General features: G+C 46.9%; 1 protein-coding gene across 2 annotated transcripts in view; it reads right to left on the bottom strand.

Annotated features, from left to right (window-relative positions):
- CDase (neutral ceramidase) overlaps positions 1-26,814 on the bottom strand; it is a 223,570-nt gene that overhangs the window by 31,267 nt on the left and 165,489 nt on the right. For both annotated transcript variants that reach the window (XM_071674776.1, XM_071674777.1), the window contains exons 6-10: positions 25,051-25,181; positions 22,538-22,747; positions 18,457-18,564; positions 18,113-18,307; positions 8,794-8,919 (exon numbers count right to left, since the gene is read on the bottom strand). In XM_071674776.1, the coding sequence (XP_071530877.1) occupies positions 8,794-8,919; positions 18,113-18,307; positions 18,457-18,564; positions 22,538-22,747; positions 25,051-25,181 (770 nt within the window). The remainder of the gene's footprint in view (positions 1-8,793; positions 8,920-18,112; positions 18,308-18,456; positions 18,565-22,537; positions 22,748-25,050; positions 25,182-26,814) is intronic.

The raw sequence follows: 26,814 nt of genomic DNA, 5'->3' as shown, positions 1-26,814 counted from the left end.
ACACCTGCACGGCGAGACCAGACCAGTCATGATAACACCCACACCTGCACGGCGAGACCAGACCAGTCATGAGAACACCCACACCTGCACGGCGAGACCAGACCAGTCATGATAACACCCACACCTGCACGGCGAGACCAGACCAGTCATGATAACACCCACACCTGCACGGCGAGACCAGACCAGTCATGATAACACCCACACCTTCACGGCAAGCCCAGACCAGTCAGTCATGATAACACCCACACCTGCACGGCGAGACCAGACCAGTCATGATAACACCCACACATGCACGACGAGACCAGACCAGTCATGATAACATCCACACCTGCACCGCGAGACCAGACCAGTCATGATAACACCCACACCTGCACGGCGAGACCAGACCAATCATGATAACACCCACACCTGCACGGCGAGACCAGACCAGTCATGATAACACCCACACCTGCACGACGAGACCAGACCAGTCATGATAACACCCACACCTGCACGGCGAGACCAGACCAGTCATTATAACACCCACACCTGCACGGCGAGACCAGACCACTCATGATAACACCCATACCTGCACGGCGAGACCAGACCAGTCATGATAACACCCACACCTGCACGGCGAGACCAGACCAGTCATGATAACACCCACACCTGCACGGCGAGACCAGACCAGTCATGATAACACCCACACCTGCACGGCGAGACCAGACCAGTCATGATAACACCCACACCAGCACGACGAGACCAGACCAGTCATGATAACACCCACACCTGCACGGCGAGACCAGACCAGTCATGATAACACCCACACCTGCACGGCGAGACCAGACCACTCATGATAACACCCACATCTTCACGGCAAGACCAGACCAGTCATGATAACACCCACACCTGCACGGCGAGACCAGACCAATCATGATAACACCCACACCTGCACGGCGAGACCAGACCAGTCATGATAACACCCACACCTGCACGACGAGACCAGACCAGTCATGATAACACCCACACCTGCACGGCGAGACCAGACCAGTCATGATAACACCCTCAGCTACACGGCGAGACCAGACCAGTCATGATAACACCCACACCTGCACGGCGAGACCAGACCAGTCATGATAACACCCACACCTGCACGGCGAGACCAGACCAGTCATGATAACACCCACACCTGCACGGCGAGACCAGACCAGTCATGATAACACCCACACCTGCACGGCGAGACCAGACCACTCATGATAACACCCACACCTGCACGACGAGACCAGACCAGTCATGAAAACACCCACACCTGCACGGCGAGACCAGACCAGTCATGATAACACCCACACCTGCACGGCGAGACCAGACCAGTCATGATAACACCCACACCTGCACGACGAGACCAGACCAGTCATGATAACACCCACACCTGCACGGCGAGACCAGACCAGTCATGATAACACACACACCTGCACGGCGAGACCAGACCAGTGATGATAACACCCACACCTGCACGGCGAGACCAGACCAGTCAGTCATGATAACACCCACACCTGCACGGCGAGACCAGACCAGTAATGATAACACCCACACCTGCACGGCGAGACCAGACCACTCATGATAACACCCACACCTGCACGGCGAGACCAGACCAGTCATGATAACACCCACACCTGCACGGCGAGACCAGACCAGTCAGTCATGATAACACCCACACCTGCACGGCGAGACCAGTCAGTCATGATAAAACCCACACCTGCACGGCGAGACCAGACCAGTCAGTCATGATAACACCCACACCGGCACGGAGAGACCAGACCAGACCAGTCATGATAACACCCACACCTGCACGGCGAGACCAGACCAGTCATGATAACACCCACACCTGCACGGCGAGACCAGACCAGTCAGTCATGATAACACCCACACCTGCACGGCGAGACCAAACCAGTCATGATAACACCCACACCTGCACGGCGAAACCAGACCACTCATGATAACACCCACATCAGCACGGCGAGACCAGACCAGTCAGTCATGATAACACCCACACCTGCACGGCGTAACCAGACCAGTCAGTCATGATAACACCCACACCTGCACGGCGAGACCAGACCAGTCATGATAACACCCACACCTGCACGGCGAGACCAGACTAGTCATGATAACACCCACACCTGCACGGCGAGACCAGACCAGTCATGATAACACCCACACCTGCACGACGAGACCAGACCAGTCATGATAACACCCACACCTGCACGGCGAGACCAGACCAGTCATGATAACACCCACACCTGCACGACGAGACCAGACCAGTCACGATAACACCCACACCTGCACGGCGAGACCAGACCAGTCATGATAACACCCACACCTGCACGGCGAGACCAGACCAGTCATGATAACTCCCACACCTGCACGGCGAGACCAGACTAGTCATGATAACACCCATACCTGCACGGCGAGACCAGACCAGTCATGATAACACCCACACATGCACGGCGAGACCAGACCAGTCATGATAACACCCACACCTGCACGGCGAGACCAGACCAGTCATGATAACACCTGCACGACGAGACCAGACCAGTCATGAAAACACCCACACCTCCACGGCGAGACCAGACCAGTCATGATAACACCAACACCTGCACGGCGAGACCAGACCAGTCATGATAACACCCACACCTGCACGAGACCAGACCAGTCATGATAACACCTACACCTGCACGGCGAGACCAGACCAGTCATGATAACACACACCTGCACGGCGAGACCAGACCAGCCATGATAACACCCACACCTGCACGGCGAGACCAGACCAGTCAGTCATGATAACACCCACACCTGCACGGAGAGACCAGACCAGTCAGTCATGATAACACCCACACCTGCACGGCGAGACCAGACCACTCATGATAACACCCACACCTGCACGGCGAGACCAGACCAGTCAGTCATGATAACACCCACACCTGCACGGCGAGACCAGACCAGTCAGTCATGATAACACCCACACCTGCACGGCGAGACCAGACCAGTCAGTCATGATAACACCCACACCTGCACGGCGAGACCAGACCAGTCATGATAACACCCACACCTGCACGGCGAGACCAGACCAGTCATGATAACACCCACACCTGCACGGCGAGACCAGACCAGTCATGATAATACCCACACCTGCACGGCGAGACCAGGCCAGTCATGATAACACCCTCACCTGCACGGCGAGACCAGACCACTCATGATAACACCCACATCAGCACGGCGAGACCAGACCAGTCAGTCATGATAACACCCACACCTGCACGGCGTAACCAGACCAGTCATGATAACACCCACACCTGCACGGCGAGACCAGACCAGTCATGATAACACCCACACCTGCACGGCGAGACCAGACCAGACATGATAACACCCACACCTGCACCGCGAGACCAGACCAGTCATGATAACACCCACACCTGCACGACGAGACCAGACCAGTCACGATAACACCCACACCTGCACGGCGAGACCAGACCAGTCATGATAACACCCACACCTGCACGACGAGACCAGACCAGTCATGATTACACCCACACCTGCACGGCGAGACCAGACCAGTCATGATAACACCCACACCTGCACGGCGAGACCAGACCAGTCATTATAACTCCCACACCTGCACGGCGAGACCAGACCAGTCATGATAACACCCACACCTGCACGGCGAGACCAGACCACTCATGATAACACCCACACCTGCACGGCGAGACCAGACCAGTCATGATAACACCCACACCTGCACGGCGAGACCAGACCAGTCATGATAACATCCACACCTGCAGGGTTGTTACGATGCGATAACACACCCACAATTGCAAGGTTGTTGTAGTGCTACAACACACCCACACCCGCACGGTGAGACCACACCAGTCATGATAACACCCACACCTGCACGGTTGTTGTAGTGCTACAACACACCCACACCTGCAGGATTGTTATGATGCGATAACACCTGCACGGCGAGACCAGACCAGTCATGATAACACCCACACCTGCAGGATTGTTATGATGCGATAACACACCCACACCTGCAGGGCTGTTATGATGCGATAACACACCCATACCTGCAGGGTTGTTATGATGTGATAACACCAACAACTACACCGCGAGACCCACACCTACAGGGTTGTTATGGTGCGACAGTCATAACACATCCACACCTGCAGGGCTGTTATGATGTGATAATACAACAACAACTACACCGCGAGACCCACACCTGCTGGGTTGTTATGGTGCGGCAGTCATAACACATTCACACTTGCAGGGTTGTTGTAGTGCTACAACACACCCACACCTGCAGGGTTGTTATGGTGCGAGTCACAACATACACACACCTACAGGGTAGTTATGATACATGATAATACAGTAATACTCCCCTCACTGGCCCACACCAGCAGGGCATTCAGTTATGGTACATGGTAACACAGTTGCACTCCCAAAACTGGCTCACACCTGCAGGATGTTATAACACTGAAGTCATGATAACAGTGGAAGCGTTCAGACAATCATAAATGCAAAACAACTCCTTACAACCATCCACCAAGGGACAACAACTTACAACCATCCACCAAGGGACAACAACTTACAACCATCCACCAAGGAACAACAACTTACAACCACCCACCAAGGAACAACAACTTACAACCATCCACCAAGGGACAACAACTTACAACCACCCACCAAGGAACAACAACTTACAACCATCCACCAAGGAACAACAACTTACAACCATCCACCAAGGAACAACAACTTACAACCACCCACCAAGGAACAACAACTTACAACCACCCACCAAGGGACAACAACTTACAACCATCCACCAAGGGACAACAACTTACAACCATCCACCAAGGAACAACAACTTACAACCATCCACCAAGGAACAACAACTTACAACCATCCACCAAGGGACAACTCCTTACAACCATCCACCAAGGAACAACAACTTACAACCATCCACCAAGGGACAACTCCTTACAACCATCCACCAAGGAACAACTCCTTACAACCATCCACCAAGGAACAACAACTTACAACCATCCACCAAGGAACAACAACTTACAACCATCCACCAAGGGACAACTCCTTACAACCATCCACCAAGGAACAACAACTTACAACCATCCACCAAGGAACAACTCCTTACAACCATCCACCAAGGAACAACAACTTACAACCATCCACCAAGGAACAACAACTTACAACCATCCACCAAGGGACAACTCCTTACAACCATCCACCAAGGAACAACAACTTACAACCACCCTCCAAGGAACTATTGTTACAGTGACATTTTGACAACAAGTAACATAAGACGCAGTAAGTTGCGACACAGATGAAGCCGATCACATAACACAGCTCGTGGAATGTGAGCAGCGTTGGAAGGTGAGTGTGATACAGATGAGAAGCGGGAGCCGTCTCCTCCATGCGAGTGAAGACAGCGACACGACAAAGCGGTTTAAAGCGGAGATCTAGATAAAGCGGTTTAAAGCGGAGATCTTGATAAAGCGGTTTAAAGCGGAGATCTAGATAAAGCGGTTTAAAGCGGAGATCTAGATAAAGCGGTTCCCTGAGCCCGCAGCTGGGCGTACTAGGGTGGAGCAGAACATATATGAGAGAGACTATGTAAGACCTGACGGAGGAGGACTGAAGTGGTCCACGAAGCAACATAACGAGCACAAAGGTCATGTACCAGGCGACATCTGGTCTCCGTAGTGTATGGAGACCTTCACAAACCACTCGTGATGCAGTTTAAGATCTTCCTCAACAACACCAGTGTTGTAAGAGAATGGAAATGCCAACGTAGTAACAATATTACCAAACAGGGAAGTGTCACAACTGGAACAACAAGACAGTACCACCTGCAACATACAAAAAGAAGATATGTAATCAGGCAGTAGAGATATAATCTAGACTGGCACGAGTTACCAATGTGGCCCACAACACACAAGGTCAAGATTTCTGTGACGATTGTGGGAGAGTAAACACTGGAAGAAGGCCGTCGATAGTTTGTGCCACTCACACTATACTGAGAACGAAGGCAGATGCCCAAGCTGGGGTCAGAGGAGGGCTATTCAAATGCACCTGATGGCTGGGAGGAAACAGAGACACGACACGTCACGGAAGCCTTCACAAGTTGGGCCAAGATAACTCATGGTGTCCCCCGGGACTTCATACTGTGACCGCTAGTGTTTCTGATCTGTTGTAATGATTGGTTGCAAAGTAATAAGGCTTGTGAGATAATGGAGAGACTTAGACAAGATCAGCAGGGGTCGGATAGATGGCTAATGAAATCCAACACTGGAAACTAGAAAGCCGTGTAGATGGTAGGAGGTTGTTAGGATACAGGAGAGTGAGGGCCAGATCTAACCATATTATTCTCCAAGATAAAGCTGCCTGAAGTGTAAAAGGCCTGTGAGATGGTTAGTGGGTTCTGGAAGACGTACGTTCGCCCATAGGTGGACTATACCTCAACAAACTGTTCGCCTCGCTTGTGGAGGTAAAGTCAACTGCTGGTAAGGATCTAATGGAATACAACAAGAGGAGTACCAAACTTCAGTGGAATGAACCACAAAGAAAGCAAGGAAGCCTCACATCCTCCCACAGTGGGAGAAATTATGATAAGAGGAGACACGACAGTTATGTACAGTTTCCCAGAACACCATCACTGTGTCACCACGGAACAGTACCTTCAAGCTTGGAGAAGCCCGGGTACAAGAGCTCAACAGGGAGTCAGGCAAGACAAGTGCAATGAAGGACGGAACAAAGAATTTCTCTTGCAACAGTGTTGAGCACCTCTGGTGCATGCCAAGCTAAGACCAAGTAAACACGCCATAAACTGTCTGCTCATCACATAGCACCAGCTGTCTGCTGCTGCTCAGGTGGCTGTGCACCTCACCTGGTGTCTGAAGCGTCGTCCACACATGGTGGTGAACTGTGCACCTCACCTGGTGTCTGAAGCGTCGTCCACACATGGTGGTGAACTGTGCACCTCACCTGGTGTCTGAAGCGTCGTCCACACATGGTGGTGAACTGTGCACCTCACCTGGTCTCTGAAGCGTGGTCCACACATGGTGGTGAACTGTGCACCTCACCTGGTCTCTGAAGCGTCGTCCACACATGGTGGTGAACTGTGCACCTCACCTGGTCTCTGAAGCGTCGTCCACACATGGTGGTGAACTGTGCACCTCACCTGGTCTCTGAAGCATCGTCCACACATGGTGGTGAACTGTGCACCTCACCTGGTCTCTGAAGCGTCGTCCACACATGGTGGTGAACTGTGCACCTCACCTGGTGTCTGAAGCATCGTCCACACATGGTGGTGAACTGTGCACCTCACCTGGTCTCTGAAGCGTCGTCCACACATGGTGGTGAACTGTGCACCTCACCTGGTCTCTGAAGCGTCGTCCACACATGGTGGTGAACTGTGCACCTCACCTGGTCTCTGAAGCATCGTCCACACATGGTGGTGAACTGTGCACCTCACCTGGTCTCTGAAGCGTCGTCCACACATGGTGGTGAACTGTGCACCTCACCTGGTCTCTGAAGCGTCGTCCACACATGGTGGTGAACTGTGCACCTCACCTGGTGTCTGAAGCGTCGTCCACACATGGTGGTGAACTGTGCACCTCACCTGGTGTCTGAAGTGTCGTCCACACATGGTGGTGAACTGTGCACCTCACCTGGTGTCTGAAGCGTCGTCCACACATGGTGGTGAACTGTGCACCTCACCTGGTCTCTGAAGCGTCGTCCACACATGGTGGTGAACTGTGCACCTCACCTGGTGTCTGAAGCGTCGTCCACACACGGTGGTGAACTGTGCACCTCACCTGGTGTCTGAAGCATCGTCCACACATGGTGGTGAACTGTGCACCTCACCTGGTCTCTGAAGCGTCGTTCACACACGGTGGTGAACTGTGCACCTCACCTGGTGTCTGAAGCGTCGTCCACACATGGTGGTGAACTGTGCACCTCACCTGGTCTCTGAAGCGTCGTCCACACATGGTGGTGAACTGTGCACCTCACCTGGTCTCTGAAGCGTCGTCCACACATGGTGGTGAACTGTGCACCTCACCTGGTGTCTGAAGCGTCGTCCACACATGGTGGTGAACTGTGCACCTCACCTGGTCTCTGAAGCGTCGTTCACACACGGTGGTGAACTGTGCACCTCACCTGGTCTCTGAAGCGTCGTCCACACATGGTGGTGAACTGTGCACCTCACCTGGTCTCTGAAGCGTCGTCCACACATGGTGGTGAACTGTGCACCTCACCTGGTCTCTGAAGCGTCGTCCACACATGGTGGTGAACTGTGCACCTCACCTGGTCTCTGAAGCGTCGTCCACACATGGTGGTGAACTGTGCACCTCACCTGGTCTCTGAAGCGTCGTCCACACATAGTGGTGAACTGTGCACCTCACCTGGTCTCTGAAGCGTCGTCCACACATGGTGGTGAACTGTGCACCTCACCTGGTCTCTGAAGCATCGTCCACACATGGTGGTGAACTGTGCACCTCACCTGGTGTCTGAAGCGTCGTCCACACATGGTGGTGAACTGTGCACCTCACCTGGTGTCTGAAGCATCGTCCACACATGGTGGTGAACTGTGCACCTCACCTGGTCTCTGAAGCGTCGTCCACACATGGTGGTGAACTGTGCACCTCACATGGTGTCTGAAGCGTCGTCCACACATGATGGTGAACTGTGCATCTCACCTGGTGTCTGAAGCGTCGTCCACACATGGTGGTGAACTGTGCACCTCACCTGGTCTCTGAAGCGTCGTCCACACATGGTGGTGAACTCGCCTGGGACGGGCAGGATGATCAGCTGACCCACACGGCCAACCTGCGTGTCGATGATGCGCGGGTGCCAGGCGTACGGCACGTTAATCTGTCCGACACACACAACACTGTACTGTACAATACATGAATATTGTCCTGTTCTTATGCTATATTTATGTTACTTAAGTCTAACAGAAAGATCATTACAAATCTGCCTAACATAAAACTTATCACAATCTCTATATGGTACTCTATAGACACATCCTGCAGAACTCTGTATTATGTTTCTGATTACGATATTCTTCATAGTATTGTTGTTGCTGAAGGCAACATTTACATTAAAAGACTTAAGGACCATGGAAAGTAAAATTATTACGAAAAGGGAGAACTAAAAGCTTTTTGGTGTCAAGGAGAGGATTGGGGCTAACTCTATAAAATGATTTCTTGGCCATCTAAAGAGATTTATCAATGAAAGATCTAGGTTACTTTAACTTGGATCCAATAGAATACATCTTCTCATACTCATCATCAACCACAATATAAAGAACATCTTAATCAGGAACTCACTAGATTGTTAATTATTAGTATCATTATGAATGTTATTACTATTATCAAAATACTTGATCGCTGTTTCCCGCGTTAGCGATGTAGCGTCAGGAAAGAGACGAAGAAAGACATCCACTCACACACACACACATATATATATATATATATATATATATATATATATATATATATATATTTCTTTTTTTCTTTCAAACTGTTCGCCATTTCCCGCATTAGCGAGGTAGCGTTAAGAACAGAGGACTGAGCCTTTGAGGGAATACCCTCACCTGGCCCAATTCTCTGTTCCTTCTTTTGGAAAATTAAAAAAAAAAAGAAAAAAAAAAAAAAAAACGAGAGGGGAGGATTTCCAGCCCCCCGCTCCCTCCCCTTTTAGTCGCCTTTTACGACACGCAGGGAATACGTGGGAAGTATTCTTTGTCCCCTAACCCCAGGGAAAATATATATATATATATATATATATATATATATATATATATATATATATATATATATATATATATATATATATATATATATATTATCCCTGGGGATAGGGGAGAAAGAATACTTCCCACGTATTCCCTGCGTGTCGTAGAAGGCGACTAAAAGGGAAGGGAGCGGGGGACTGGAAATCCTCCCCTCTCGTTTTTTTTTTTTTTAATTTTCCAAAAGAAGGAATGGAGAAGGGGGCCAGGTGAGGATATTCCCTCAAAGGCCCAGTCCTCTGTTCTTAACGCTACCTCGCTATCGCGGGAAATGGCGAATAGTATGAAAGAAAAGAGAAAAAAAAAAAAAAAAAAAATATATATATATATATATATATATATATATATATATATATATATATATATATATATATTCCTATGAGTCCATGGGGAAAATGAAACACGATAAGGTTCCCAAGTGCACTTTCGTGTAATAATTACATCATCAGGGGAGACACAAGAGAGAAATATAAGTCAGTTGATATACATCGAACAGACGAAGCTAGGACGCCATTTGGTAAACATATGATTGTCCATGGTTTTGGACAATCATATGTTTACCAAATGGCGTCCTAACTAGCTTCGTCTCTTCGATGTATATCAACTGACTTATATTTCTCTCTTGTGTCTCCCCTGATGATGTAATTATTACACGAAAGTGCACTTGGGAATCTTATCCTGTTTCATTTTCCCCGTGGACTCATAGGAATATCTTGAGCACGCGCAAAATTGTGATCCTTCCCTATATATATATATATATATATATATATATATATATATATATATATATATATATATATATTAATATATATATATATATATATATATATATATATATATATATATATATATATATATATATATATATACGCACATACATGTACATATACATGTATATACATATACACATATACATATCCATACTTGCTCGCCTTCATCCATTCTCTGGCGCCACTCCGGCCCAGAAGAAACAGCATCGCCATCCCTTGCGTCAGCGGGATAGTGCCAGGAAACAAACAAGACCACATCTGGTCACATCCATACACGAGCCGTCATGTATGATGCACCGAAACCACAGCTCCCTACCCACATCCAGGCCCCACAGCCTTTCCATGGTTTACCCCAGACGATTCAGGTGCCTTGGTTCAGTCCATTGACGGCATGTTGATTTCAGTATACCACATCGTTCCAATTCACTCAGTTCCATGCATGCCTTTCACTCCCCCCACCCCCCACCCCCGCGTGATTCAGGTCCCTATCGCTCAAAATCTTTTTCACTCCATCCTTCCATTTCCAAATTGGTCTCCCGCTTCTTGTTTCCTCCACCTCTGGCACATATATCCTCTTTGTCACCCTTCCCTTACTCAGTCTCTCCATATGTCCAAACCATTTCAATACACCCTCTTCTGCTCTCTCAACCACATTCTTTTTATTACCACACATCTCTTTTACTCTTTCATTATTTACGTGGTCAAACGTCCTCACACTACATATTGTCCATAAACAGTTCATTTCCTACACATCCACCCTCCTCCGCACAAGTCTATCTAAAGCCCATGCCTCGCAACTATGCAATACTGTTAGAACTACTATTCCTTCAAACATATCCATTTTTGCTCTCCGAGATAACGCTATCTCTTTCCACACATTCTTCATCGCTCCCAGAACCTTCGCCTCTTCCCCCAACCTATGACACTTCCGCTTCCACGGTTCCATTCGCTGCCACGTCCACTCCCAGATGTCGAAAACACTCCACTTCCTCAAAATTTCCCCATTCAAACTTACCTCCCAGCTAACTTGTCCCTCAACCCTGCTGAACCTAATAGCCTTGCTCTTATTCACATTTACTTTCAACTTTCTCCTTTCACACAATCTTCCTAACTCAGTTACCAACTTTTGCAATTTCTCACTCGAATCACCCACCAGTACTGTATCACTGGCCAACAACAACTGGCTCACTTCTCATGCCTTCTCACCTCCAACAGACTGCATACTCGCCCACTCTCCCCAATACCCTTTCATTTACCTCCCTCACCATCCCATCCATAAGCAAATCAAACAACCATGGTGACACCACACACCTCTGTCGCAGACGGACATTCACTGAGAACCATTCACTCTCTTCTCTTCCTACTTGTACACATGCCTTACACCCTTGATAGGAACTTCTCACTGCTTTTAGCACCTTACCTACAAGACCATATATTCTTAAGACCTTCCACAAAGCATCTCTATCAACCCCATCTTATGAGTTCTCCAGATTCATAGATGCCGCATATAAATCCATCTGTTTTTCTAAGTATTTCTCACATTTTTTAAAGCAAACACCTGATCCACACATCCTGTACCACTTCTGAAACCACACTGCTCTTCCCCAATCTGATGCTCTGCACATGCCTTCACTCAATCAATACCCTTCCATACAATTTACCAGGTATGCTCAACAAACTTATGCCTCTGTAGTCTGAACACTCACCTTTATCGCCTTTGCCTTTATACAGTGGCACTATACACGCATTCCGCCAATCCTCAGGCACTTCACCATGATTCATATATGTATTGAATAAGGCACTTCACCATGATTCATATATACATTGAATACTCTTACCAACTAATTAAAGACAGTCACCCCCTTTCTTAATCAATTCAACTGCAATACCATCCACTCCCGCCGCTTTGCCGGATTTCATCTTCCGCAAAGCTTTCACCACCTCTTCTTTCTTCACCTAACCACTCTCCATGACTCTCTCACTTCGAACACCACCCCGATCAAAACACCTTACAACTGCCACTCTATCATCAACAACATTCAACAATCCTTCAAAATACTAACTCCACTTCCTCCTCCCCCTTCACAGATGTTTCCATTTGTTCTTTTGTTTTCCTAACATTATTTACCTCCTTCCAAAACATCTTTCTTATTCTCCCTAAAGTCTAATGAAAATCTCTCACCACAACTCTCATTTGCCCTCTTTTTCAACCGCTGCATCTTCCTCCTGACCTCCTCCCGCTTTCTCTTTTACATCTCCTAATCATTCGCATTCTTTCCATGTAAGTACCGCCCAAACACCTCTGTTTTCTTTTTCGCTAGCAACTTTACTCCTTCATCCCACCACTCACTACCCTTTCTAAGCTGCCCACCTCCAACCTATCGCATGCCACATGAAACTCTTGCATCACTGCTTCTCTAAATACCTCCTATTCCTCAATATCTCCTGGTTTTTCTTCACACAAGTCTCCTTTCCAAGTTTACTTCCTCACACCATTCTCTTCTCCCCAACATTGTCTTCTCATTTCCGAAAACTATAAATCTTCACCCTCACCTCCACAAGACAGAGATCAGATATCCAAACAGTTGCCCCAGTCATCACATTTACATCCAAAGGTCGCTCTGTTACACACCTATCAATCAATATGCAATCTAATAATGCCCGTTGACCAGCTCTCCAACTCACATACGTGTATATATGTACATATAAACACAAGAGACAGCTCACATGTTTTCCACACACGACAGACTCATTATTCAGCGAATATTCCTTTCTTCTTTTTTTTTTTTTTTCGGACCTGCTACAAACGCGGACGTGTCTCACTAAGTTTAACAACTCTGTAAAAAGAAAACCTGATGAATCCTCAAAGTGGCGCGAGGAAAGTTATCAGCTACATTGCATGATAAGTACATGAGCATGTTGCACAGTCAACACTGCCATGTTGTGTGGTGGGTACATGAGCATGTTGCATAGTGAACACAGCCATGTTGTGTGGTGGGTACATGAGCATGTTGCATAGTGAACACAGCCATGTTGTGTGGTGGGTACATGAGCATGTTGCATAGTGAACACAGCCATGTTGTATGGTGGGTACATGAGCATGTTGCATAGTGAACACAGCCCTGCTTTATGGTGGGTACATAGAGCATGTTGCATAGTGAACACAGCCATGTTGTATGGTGGGTACATGAGCATGTTGCATAGTGAACACAGCCATGTTGTGTGGTGGGTACATGAGCATGTTGCATAGTGAACACAGCCATGTTGTGTGGTGGGTACATGAGCATGTTGCATAGTGAACACAGCCATGTTGTATGGTGGGTACATGAGCATGTTGCATAGTGAACACAGCCATGTTGTATGGTGGGTACATGAGCATGTTGCATAGTGAACACAGCCATATTGTATGGTGGGTACATGAGCATGTTGCATAGTGAACACAGCCATGTTGTGTGGTGGGTACATGAGCATGTTGCATAGTGAACACAGCCATGTTGTATGATGGGTACATGTGCATGTTGCATAGTGAACACAGCCATGTTGTATGGTGGGTACCTGAGCATGTTGCATAGTGAACACAGACAAGTTGTGTGGTGGGTACATGAGTATGCTGCATAGTCAACACAGCCATGTTGTGTGGTGGGTACATGAGTATGCTGCATAGTGAACAAAGCCATGTTGTGTGGTGGGTACATGAGCATGTTGCATAATGAACACAGCCATGTTGTGTGGTGGGTACATGAGCATGTTGCATAATGAACACAGCCATGTTGTGTGGTGGGTACATGAGCATGTTGCATAATGAACACAGCCATATTGTGTCGTGGGTACATGAGCATGTTGCATAGTGAACACAGCCATGTTGTGTGGTGGATACATGAGCATGTTGCATAGTGAACACAGCCATGTTGTATGGTGGGTGCCTGAGCATGTTGCATAGTGAACACAGCCATGTTGTGTTGTGGGTACGTGAGCGTGTTGCATAGTGAACACAACCATGTTGTGTGGTGGGTACATGAACATGTTGCATAGTGAACACAGCCAATTTGTGTGGTGGGTACATGAGCATGTTGCATAGTGAACACAGCCATGTTGTGTTGTGGGTAAATGAGCATGTTGTATAATGAACACAGCCATGTTGTGTGGTGGGTACATGAGCATGTTGTAAGGTGGGTACATGTGCATGTTGCATAGTGAACACAGCCATGTTGTATGGCGGGTACATGATCTTACTGCATAGTGAACACAGCCATGTTGTTTGGTGGGTACATGAGCATGTTGCATAGTGAACACAGCCATGTTTTATGGTGGGTACATGAGCATGTTGCATAGTGAACACAGCCATGTTATATGGTGGGTACATGAGCATGTTGCATAGTGAACACAGCCATGTTGTATGGTGGGTACATGAACATGTTGCATAGTGAACACAGTCATGTTGTGTGGTGGGTACATGAGCATGTTGCATAGTGAACACAACCATGTTGTATGGTGGGTACATGAGCATGTTGCATAGTGAACACAGTCATGTTGTGTGGTGGGTACATGAGCATGTTGCATAGTGAACACAGCTATGTTGTGTGGTGGGTACATGAGCATGTTGCATAGTGAACACAGTCATGTTGTGTGGTGGGTACATGAACATGTTGCATAGTGAACACAGTCATGTTGTGTGGTGGGTACATGAGCATGTTGCATAGTGAACACGGCTCTGGTGTAATATACATGTTCATTTCCAGCGCTGTCAGCAAATGATGTTGGCTCCACGTTATCAGTGATGTTGGTGTCATCCTGTGTTATGTATATGTCGCGTTATTAATGGTGCTGGCGCCACACTGTGCACGTATTGTTGGTGCCACGCTGTACACGATAGTCAAATACCATCACTTGCTGAAGTCGGTGCACACTATCAGTGATGTTGGCGCTAAACCATGTGATGCTGACACTACGCTATGTGGTGTTAGTGCTACACTATCAGTGATGTTGGCGCTAAACCATGTGATGCTGACACTACGCTATGTGGTGTTAGTGCTACACTATCAGTGATGTTGGCGCTAAACCACGCTATGTGGTGTTAGTGCTACACTATCAGTGATGTTGGTACCACACTATGTGATGGTGGCAGAATGTGATGTTAGTGTTACACTAGTGATGTTGGTCTTACTCTATGTGATGGTGCTGCAATGTGATCTTGCTACACTATCAGAGACGTTGGTACCACACTAAGTGATGCTGACACAATTTGATGTTAGTGCTACACTAGTGATGTTGGTACCACATTGAGTGATGGTGCCACAATGTGAAGTTAGTGTTACACAAGTGATGTTGGTATTACTCTATGTGATGGTGCTGCAATGTGATGTTGGTACCACACTATGTTATGGTGCCAGAGTGTGATGTTAGTGTTACACGAGTGATGTTGGTATTACTCTATGTGATGGTGCTGCAATGTGATGTTGTTGCTACACCATCAGTGATGTTGGTACCATACTAAGTGATGTTGCCACAATGTGATGTTAGTGCTACACGAGTGATGTTGGTACCACACTAAGTGATGGTGCCACAATGTGATGTTAGTGCTACACTAGTGATTTTGGTACTACACTAAGCGATGGTGCCACAATGTGATGTTAGTGCTACACTAGTGATGTTGGTACCACTCTATGTGATTGTGCCACAATGTGATGTTATTGCTACACTATCAGTGATGTTGGGACCACACTAGGTGATGTTGCCACAATGTGATGTTAGTGCTACATATCAGTGATGTTGGTACCATACTAAGTGATGTTGCCACAATGTGATGTTAGTGCTACACAAGTGATTTTGGTACTACACTAATTGATAGTGCCACAATGTGATGTTAATGCTACACTGGTGATGTTGGTACCACTCTATGTGATGGTGGCACAATGTGATGTTATTGCTACACTATCAGTGATGTTGGTACCACATTAAGTGATGCCACAATGTGATGTTAGTGTTACACTATTGATGTGGGTACCACACTATGTGATGGTGCCACAATGTGATGTTAGTGCTACACTATCAGTAATGTTGATACTACACTAAGTGATGGTACCACAAAGTGATGTTATTGCTACACTAGTGATGTTGGTGCCACACTAAGTGATGGTGCCACAATGTGATGTTAGTGCTACACTAGTGGTATCACACTATATGATGCTGCTGCAATGTGATGTTATAGCTACACTATCAGTGATGTTGGTGCCACACTATCAGTGTTGTTGGTGCCCCATCATCACTGATGTTGGCTTCATACTATGTAACATATATAGCATACTATGACTGATGTTGATGATACACTATGTGATGTTAGTAACATGCTATCAGTTACGATTTTACACTGTCACTGACCGATGATGGTGACACACTAAGAGTGATATTGGCACCACACTATCACTGATGTTAAGGCTACAGTAATGTAAGTGACATACTAAGTGATGTTATTGCCACCTTATTAATAATGTAAGTGACATACTACTGATAACGTTAGTGGCACACTATCATTATAAGTGATGTGTATGCGTGTGTTCGTGTGGTGTTCGTGTTGATAACGTTAGTGGCGCACTATCATCACAAGTGATGTGTATGAGTGTGTTCGTGTGGTGTTCGTGTTGATATTGTGATCAACAGAGCAGAACTGGTCATAGTGAGGCCTTCCCTGACGTATTCACCTGACCTCTCACTGGGTTAGGTTACCCACTCTTGTGATATAACCTGCGTGATAAAGATAACCTAACTGATGTAGATATCGTAATCAAGTACGTGGTAAAGATAACGTACGTGAAGATAACTTAAGTGATAGGACAACCTACGTGATAAAGATAACTTAAGTAATAGGATAACCCACGTGATAAAGATAAACAAGTTAACACAAAGTACGGCAGTGTGGGGTGAGGGGGAAGATGGTAGGAGGTAAGGGAGGAGGTGGTGGGGGGCTGAGGGAGGAGGTTGTGGAGGGTGAGGGAGGAAGTGGTGGGAGGTAAGGGAGGAGGTGGTGGGGGTAGGGGGAGGAGGTTGTGGAGGGTGAGGGAGGAAGTGGTGGGAGGTAAGGGAGGAGGTTGTGGGAAGCGAGGTGGGGAGTGAGGAAGGAGGTGGTGGGAGGTGAAGGAGGAGGTCATGAGGGGTGAAAGAGAAGGTGGTGGGAGGTGAAGGAGGAGGTCATGAGGGGTGAAAGAGAAGGTGGTGGGAGGTGAAGGAGGAAGGTGCGGGGGTGAGGGAGGAGGTTGTGGGGGTGAAGGACTTGGTGGTGGGGGGTGAGGGATGAGGTGGTGGGGGTGAGGTATGAGGTGGTGGGAGGTGAAGGGATGAGGTGGTGGGGGTGAGGGATGAGGTGGTGGGGGGTCAGGGGGGTCACGGTGGGAGGTGAGGGAGGAGGTTGTGGGGTGGGGGGTGAGGGAGGAGGTTGTGGGGGTGCGGGGTGAGGGAGGAGGTTGTGGGGTGGGGGGTGAGGGAGGAGGTGTTGATCTTGGCTGACCTCGCCCGTGTCCAGCAGGATGGGTTTGGGGGCGTGGCAGTCCACCTGGTCCTGGGAGGGAGTGTGCAGGAGGCCGCCCACCATGTTCCAGAAGGGGTTGCCCTCCGTCGTGCCCTGCGTGAAGTCGAAGGCGCCGGGGCCGTCGATGGTGCCGGCGGCGAAGCTGTAGCCCAGGGCCGGCACGCACGTCTTCCCCTGAGGCAAGGGTCGAGGACGGGTCACGGGTAATCAAGACAGGTCAGGTGTAATTGGGTAATTACCGTATATATTTATATCAGACAGGTCGCAAGGTCAGGTGTGGCAACATGCGAGGCTACGTGAGGTGTGGTGAGCACTGGACCTACCGTGGCGCCGCCCTCGAAGTGGACGGTGTAGTTGGACATGTCGATAAACTGCTGAGCGAACTGGACGGGTCCTGACACCTTGACGGCGGCTGGGTCGTGGTACAGCTCCTGCGGGATACAACCTGGTGGTGAGGCTCACTGATGCAACACGTGTGGGTCAACCACTCTACCTGTGACGCTCCCTCCCTGTAGCAGGGATGATGTGTGGCGACGCAGGCCAGCACGACCCGAGAACCACAATGGCTACCACTCTGGACAGGGCAGCTCCTACCCCAGACATCTGCTGAGCCTCCTACCTACAGTGGTGTTAGTGTTTGGGTACTGATGAGAGGATTGCTTCAGTCACACTTGAAGTTATTAGACAATAAATGATGCGCTGGTTGGGTAGTTACTCGTGGGTGCGTCACAACGATGACCGCTGTGACGCACCCACGAGACGTGTGTTGACTTGCTATAATCCTAGATCTGCCAACACTTGTCTGATGTATGTAAAACAGTCACTACTTCATGTACCAATATCCTTCCACACAAGCCCGACGGATTCCAGTACCACGGTGTCAAGGTACACACGTCGGCAGTTCTAGTACACTCAATGTACAACATGCCAATACACCTGCTAACCTCCTCCACCACACACATGAACCTAACTTTCTTCATACCGAACCTACGGTGTCCTAATTGGAGACCTTAACGTTGGAAACAAGAATCTGGGTGACCTTTGCACTAACACTGGTAGCAGTAGTTTCTCTCTCTCTCTCTCTCTCTCTCTCTCTCTCTCTCTCTCTCTCTCTCTCTCTCTCTCTCTCTCTCTCTCTCTCTCCTAGATGCAGATGATGATGTTCAAATCCTCAGTAAGAATCAAACAACACACATACACGGAGGAAGCCTTGACAGGTGTACAGGCTTTAACTCGTCATACACAACTCACCGTTCTGCTATTGTTGATGATCTTGAGTCTAACTACTCACCAGTAACGGTTAATATCAACTTACCTAGTGTCAGACTGAAAAGAAAAAGATTAACAGTGAAACACAATCATCAAAATAGGTTCACAGATTATATCTAGGTACAAAGATTATTAACCAATAAATTCACAAACTTTTATTGACAATCTTGAAACTTCTAAAACAACTTCTTTATGCAAACTGAGCAAACTTCAGAGAGTAGAAAGAATACACCTCATTACAGGCCACGTTGGTACTATAATGATCCCGAGCTGAAACAGCTCAAATTTGTAGCTGGGCAAATAGGTAAAGGTTACGCACAACTTCGAACACCCAAAATGCTAAAACTATTTCAAGCATCTCAGGCAGCAGCGAGGGAACGAATGACTGAAGTCAAACAAAATGATTGTGAACAATTTGTCAGTGGACTAAATCAACACACTCCTTTAAGCCAAACCTGGAAGGGTATTAACAGAATCACTGGAAAGGAAAATAAACATGTATCTCATCCCAACCCGCTGCAGAAGGCTAACAAATTGATCAGGAAGTGGACTCATACTTCTAGCGAGAACACGCTGCAACCTGAGACAAGGGATGTTTTGTACAAAACGAGTCGAAAGAAAGAGAAGATCTCACCCACTTCATGCTATACAAGCAACACGATCAATGTGATGTGCCATTCACTGAGTCTGAACTTGATGTAGCTCTGATCAAGGGCAGGGCCACTGCCTCTAGGGAAGATGTCTATACCTTACATCATTAGACTGCTAAGATGTGTACCTGGTAATCCAATATCAAAACTGTATAATATGAGTTATGCCACTGGTCATCTACCAATATCTAAACACAATCAACGTGATGACTTTCGCCCCATCTCCCTGATGATTTGTTTGTGCAAAACTTTTGTGAGGATGGTGCTCAACAGACTACTACACAAAATCAAGACCATATGTCACCCAATGTTGATGGTTTCACACAGGCAAGAGTGTGCACAACTGTATCACTACTTTCCTAACAGTTCAAGGGGACAAAAGGCACAAGTACACCACTGTTCTTCACCTAAAAGCTGCATTTGATATTGCCAATCAGCAGGTTCTCATATGAGTTAGCAAAAATGGATATAGGTGGCCGGCTCCTGTACTTGATACTGGGCTATCTCTCTAATAGAAAGTCAGATGTGTTGTTTCATGGCTACTAAAGTAAAGACATACTACCTGGCACTCCTCAAGGTAGAGTACTTCGCCCCACTTTATTCAATGTGCTAATCAGTGCATTACTGAAATCGATTCTACAGTGTCGCAGAAATATCACTATTAGCTAAGATGATGACATTCTTGTATTGACCAAAATATCGTGAAATGCAAACTATTCTTAACTACAAACACACAGCATGTGAAAGCCTTGGCTTCATCATATTTGAAGATAAAACTAAGATCTTCAATAAACGAATTGGTAACGGCAGGAGCGGATCATCTCGTTGTCTCAGTCCCATGTGCTGCAGCTAGTGGGCAAAAACTAAATCGACAATGTACAGACAAAGACTCAGAGCTCTTGGAGCTGTGGCAGGGGACAATCCTAACTATGATGCAAATATCAGAAGTTAAAATGATGTACTTACCTTATATTTGGTCTCTAATAGATTACCACACACCAGGTTTGGTCCTACACAACAGCAGAGGTATCACTAGACTTGAAAAATGCAAAATGAAGCCTTAAGAATCATATTTGGTTGCCCGAAGTCCACTAAAGTACTTAACATGCAGAAAGAACTCGATTTTCCCAGCATTGAAGACACAATACTTGAAATTAATCTTATGATAGGACAAACTTCTGCGTGGTGATGCAGATAATATTCTCTGTACAGAATTGTTAAACCATATATGACATGACACAAGTGAATCTAAATGGATCCAAATAACAGCCAACCACATGACAATGTTTGGTGTACATAATATGTATCGAGTCAGGCAGCAGCAGCAGCAGCATTTCCTGCCTCCCTGGCAGACAACTCCCTCTGACGTCACTACACCTACTTATCCACCGATGAAACTTATTACTTATAATGTTGACCTTCAACACTTAGCCAAGAGCAGCGTTCTGGAACATATACACAAACTCCAGACTGACAATAACATAGCCCAGTGCATCATCTGTACTGACGGTTCTCAGGGAGGGCAGGCACTGTGCTGACCCAGACCAATGGTAATAGATTAGAGAAAAATGTGACAATAAACAACTGAACATCTACTCTACAAACTGAACTGTCTGCCATAACTATCGCTCTTGAACACGTAGAAATCACTGCCACAGACAGTTTGGTTATCTTTGGCCAAATTTGCACTTAGTAAAAGTGATGCTGAAAACAACATTGGGTTGTCATTTACAAGCCACAAAACTGTATCTTAAAAGGAACTAACTGACCTCTTTCATGGAAAAAGTAATAAGATCAGCAGATTACATGATGTTGTAACTGCTACACTAAGGCTAGGCTATAGGTACTACTGGCGCTTTGGCCTAACTGGAAATGTTAATCATGTGAATTGTAAAGTTTGTGGTCAAAGATTTGAACACAAACTAGAACACTATGTCTTAGATTGTGAAAAAATAGATCCTGTTAGGGATAGATCAAAACAAACCCAGCAAGAAATGTCACAACACCTTATTGTTAATAACAAGATACCTGAAATTTTAAGTTTGTATCCATTTTTTTTTTTTTCATCTAGTCGGTACAACTTACCATATGAAATTACGTAATGTATGTAATGAAACATCTAATATGAATCAATTTTGTAACACCTTTATGTAATATCAACCCACTGGGGTCTGACTAAGACCCTTTGTGACCCCTGGAATCATTTTGCGCTATCGTTCACAGGATGGACAAGGGCGGCACGATAAATCTACCGAGGACACCAGCACGATTCAAGTGACGCACCTGCTGGGCTGCAGCCCTTAACTACCACTACAGTGTGACAACATAACCATATGGTGACCTAGTCAGTGTATAGTGGGTCATGTTGCCCAGTTCATCTCCCCCTCAGCGTGTTTAATGTTATATGTGTGTACTGCAGGTACCACCCTCCGTCTGTCTCTGCTACACACAGACCATGTCAGCCACGGCTGCAGGCCACACCTACCCAAGCCTTCTGGAACTGGTTGGTGCCGATGATCCTGGTGCTCTCCACCATATCCTTGCCGGGGCCGAAGGCGATGCAGTTCTTGACGCGTCCGTCGCAGGTGGAGGTGGCCAGGTCGCAGGGGAGGCCAGTGTCGATGCACTTGGGACCCTGGATGTTGGGGCTCACGTCGCCACAGTTGGCCTGGGCAAATGCCGCCACGAACTTGCCCTGCCGGTGAGGTAAACACAAACATTTCTCCCTCGTACTGGAACAGCTGTTGTCTAACACGATGGCTCAGAGTCTTGGAAATGATGACATTTGGAAGTGTGGTAATTTCTGACGTATGTAATCTTGTAAAAGTCTTTATTAGAGGACATGATAATTTGTGATGAAATTATTAACACAACAGAGTAGTGTATTAGTGTGTGTGATCAGGTGGTGGTAGTGTACAGCAGGAGTGTAGTGTGTAGTGCAGTAGTACATGTGCTCAGGTGGTGTACAGCAGGAGGGTAGTGTGTAGTGCAGTAGTACATGTGATCAGGTAGTATACAGCAGGAGTGTAGTGTGTAGTGCAGTAGTACATGTGATCAGGTGGTGTACAGCAGGAGTGTAGTGTGTAGTGCAGTATTACATGTGATCAGGTAGTGTACAGCAGGAGTGTAGTGTGTAGTGCAGTAGTACATGTGATCAGGTGGTGGTAGTGTACAGCAGGAGTGTAGTGTGTAGTGCAGTAGTACATGTGATCAGGTAGTGTACAGCAGGAGTGTAGTGTGTAGTGCAGTATTACATGTGATCAGGTAGTGTACAGCAGGAGTGTAGTGTGTAGTGCAGTAGTACATGTGATCAGGTAGTGTACAGCAGGAGGGTAGAGTGTAGTGCAGTAGTACATGTGATCAGGTGGTGGTAGTGTACAGCAGGAGTGTAGTGTGTAGTGCAGTAGTACATGTGATCAGGTGGTGTACAGCAGGAGGGTAGTGTGTAGTGCAATAGTACATGTGATCAGGAGTGTATAGCAGGAGGGTAGTGTGTAGTGCAGTAGTACATGTGATCAGGTGGTGGTAGTGTACAGCAGGAGTGTAGTGTGTAGTGCAGTAGTACATGTGCTCAGGTGGTGTACAGCAGGAGTGTAGTGTGTAGTGCAGTAGTACATGTGATCAGGTAGTGTACAGCAGGAGGGTAGTGTGTAGTGCAGTTGTACATGTGATCAGGTGGTGTACAGCAGGAGTGTAGTGCGTAATGCAGTAGTACATGTGATCAGGTAGTGTACAGCAGGAGGGTAGTGTGTAGTGCAGTAGTACATGTGATCAGGTGGTGTACAGCAGGAGTGTAGTGTGTAGTGCAGTAGTACATGTGATCAGGTGGTGTACAGCAGGAGTGTAGTGTGTAGTGCAGTAGTACATGTGATCAGGTAGTGTACAGCAGGAGTGTATTGTGTAGTGCAGTAGTACATGTGATCAGGTAGTGTACAGCAGGAGTGTAGTATGTAGTGCAGTAGTACACGTGATCAGGTGGTGGTAGTGTACAGCAGGAGAGTAGTGTGTAGTGCAGTAGTACATGTGATCAGGTGGTGGTAGTGTACAGCAGGAGTGTAGTGTGTAGTGGAGTAGTACATGTGATCAGGTAGTGTACAGCAGGAGGGTAGTGTGTAGTGCAGTAGTACATGTGATCAGGTGGTGGTAGTGTACAGCAGGAGGGTAGTGTGTAGTGCAGTAGTACATGTGATCAGGTAGTGTACAGCAGGAGTGTAGTGTGTAGTGCAGTAGTACATGTGATCAGGTAGTGTACAGCAGGAGTGTAGTGTTTAGTGCAATAGTACATGTGATCAGGTAGTGTACAGCAGGAGGGTAGTGTGTAGTGCAGTAGTACATGTGATCAGGTAGTGTACAGCAGGAGTGTAGTGTGTAGTGCAGTAGTACATGTGATCAGGTAGTGTACAGCAGGAGGGTAGTGTGTAGTGCAGTAGTACATGTGATCAGGTAGTGTACAGCAGGAGTGTAGTGTGTAGTGCAGTAGTACATGTGATCAGGTGGTGTACAGCAGGAGTGTAGTGTGTAGTGCAGTAGTACATGTGATCAGGTGGTGTACAGCAGGAGGGTAGTGTGTAGTGCAGTAGTACATGTGATCAGGTAGTGTACTGCAGGAGTGTAGTGTGTAGTGCAGTAGTACATGTGATCAGGTAATGTACAGCAGGAGTGTAGTGTGTAGTGCAGTAGTACATGTGATCAGGTGGTGTACAGCAGGAGTGTAGTGTGTAGTGCAGTAGTACATGTGATCAGGTGGTGTACAGGAGTGTAGTGTGTAGTGCAGTAGTACATGTGATCAGGAGTGTACAGCAGGAGGGTAGTGTGTAGTGCAGTAGTACATGTGATCAGGTGGTGTACAGCAGGAGGGTAGTGTGTAGTGCAGTAGTACATGTGATCAGGTAGTGTACAGCAGGAGTGTAGTGTGTAGTGCAGTAGTACATGTGATCAGGTAGTGTACAGCAGGAGTGTAGTGTGTAGTGCAGTAGGCAGTGGTGGGAGGCAACTGACCTGGCCAGGTAGGGCCCCTGGGTTCATTGCCTCCTCGAAGAGCTGGGAGGCGTAACCCTTGTTGTCGCCCGAGACCAGGGTGTTGGTGTTGTTCATGGAGGTCGGGTGCACGGCGTACCAGTTGACCATACCTGCCTCAGACCAGTCACATACACTGTCTCACCTCACACACCACAACAACACAGCTTAACATATACAACTCGATCCATTATAAGTCTACCTGTGAGGTCGTCATTTCTCCAGTATCTGGGTTGTAATGTTGAAGGTTAAGGACTTTACTGCCTCCAGTAACACACTATAATTCATAACTATCATAAAGAATCGAATATTGATTATAATCTTATCACAGTACTGGCAAAATTGTGTCAACAAATTATACCTCGTCCCAATGTATCATTATATAATTCTGATATATTCTCTCCTATCATAACTATCATAATATTAACTGATGCTATCAATATATTCAAAACTAACATTAAAATATGAACTTACCCTGCACAGTGTTATATTACTCCACCTTGTTGCAGCAGCTGATAATTTCTCTTGGTAATGACACAGTTTACAGCAAATATATGAAGGGCAAGTGAATCATCTCTGGGTAGTGACCCCCTACACTGTTAGTGGTTGTGAATGTAGTGACCTCTACATTATCAGTGGTTGTACATGTGATCTATACATCATTGGCGGTTGTACCTGTAGCAACACCAATATCATCACTGGTATCACTGTAGTGACCCTATACTATCAATGGCTGTAAATATAGTGACCCCTACACTATCAGTGGTTATACCTGTAATGACCCATACACTATCAGTGGCTAAAACTGTAGCGACCGACCCCAACACTATCAATGGTTTTAACTAATGACCCATACACTATTAGTGGTTTTAACCTGTAGTGTCCCCTACACTATCAGTGGTTGTAACTGTAGAGCCCTACACTATCAGTGGTTGTAACTGTAATGAGCCCCACACTATCAGTGGTTGTAACTGTAGTGACCCCTGTACTATCAGTGGTTGTAACTGTAGTGACCCCTACACCATCAGTGGTTGTAGCTGCACTGACCCCTACACTATCTGTTGTAACTGTAATGACCCCTACACTATCTATGGTTGCAGTTGTCGTGACCTCTACACTATCAGTGGTTGTAGCTGTAATGACCACTACACTATATGTTATATCTGTAATGACCCATAAACTGTCAATGGTTGCAGCTGTAATGACCCCTACACTATCAGTAGCTGTAACTGTAATGACCCCTACACTATCAGTGGTTGCAACTGCAATGACACCTACGTTATCAGTGGGTGTAACTGTAGTGACTCATACACTATCAGTTGTTGTATCAGTAGTAATTCACTATCAGTGGGTGTGATTGTATTGACCCCCTATCAGCAGTTGTAACTGTAATGACTCCTACACTATCAGTGGTTGTAACTGTATTGACCAGTACACTATCAGTGTTGTAACTGTAATGACCCCAACACAATCAGCGGTTGTAACTGCAATGACCCCTCCACTATCAATTATTGTAACTGTAGCGACTCATACGCAATCAGTTGTGACTATAGTGACTCATACACTATCTGCGGTTTTAACCGGAGTGACTCACACTATCTGTGGTTATAACTGTAGTGACCCCGACAGTATCAGTGGTTGTAACTGTAATGACCCTCTAACTATCAGTGGTTGTAACTGTAATGGCTCCTATATTATCAGTGGTTGTAACTGTAATGACCCCCACACTATCTGTGGTTGTAACTT

Source organism: Panulirus ornatus, chromosome 20, assembly GCF_036320965.1.
Source record: "Panulirus ornatus isolate Po-2019 chromosome 20, ASM3632096v1, whole genome shotgun sequence".
Lineage (NCBI taxonomy): Eukaryota > Metazoa > Arthropoda > Malacostraca > Decapoda > Palinuridae > Panulirus > Panulirus ornatus.
Note: the sequence above shows the minus strand (reverse complement) of the source record. Positions and strands in the feature narration are given on the sequence as shown.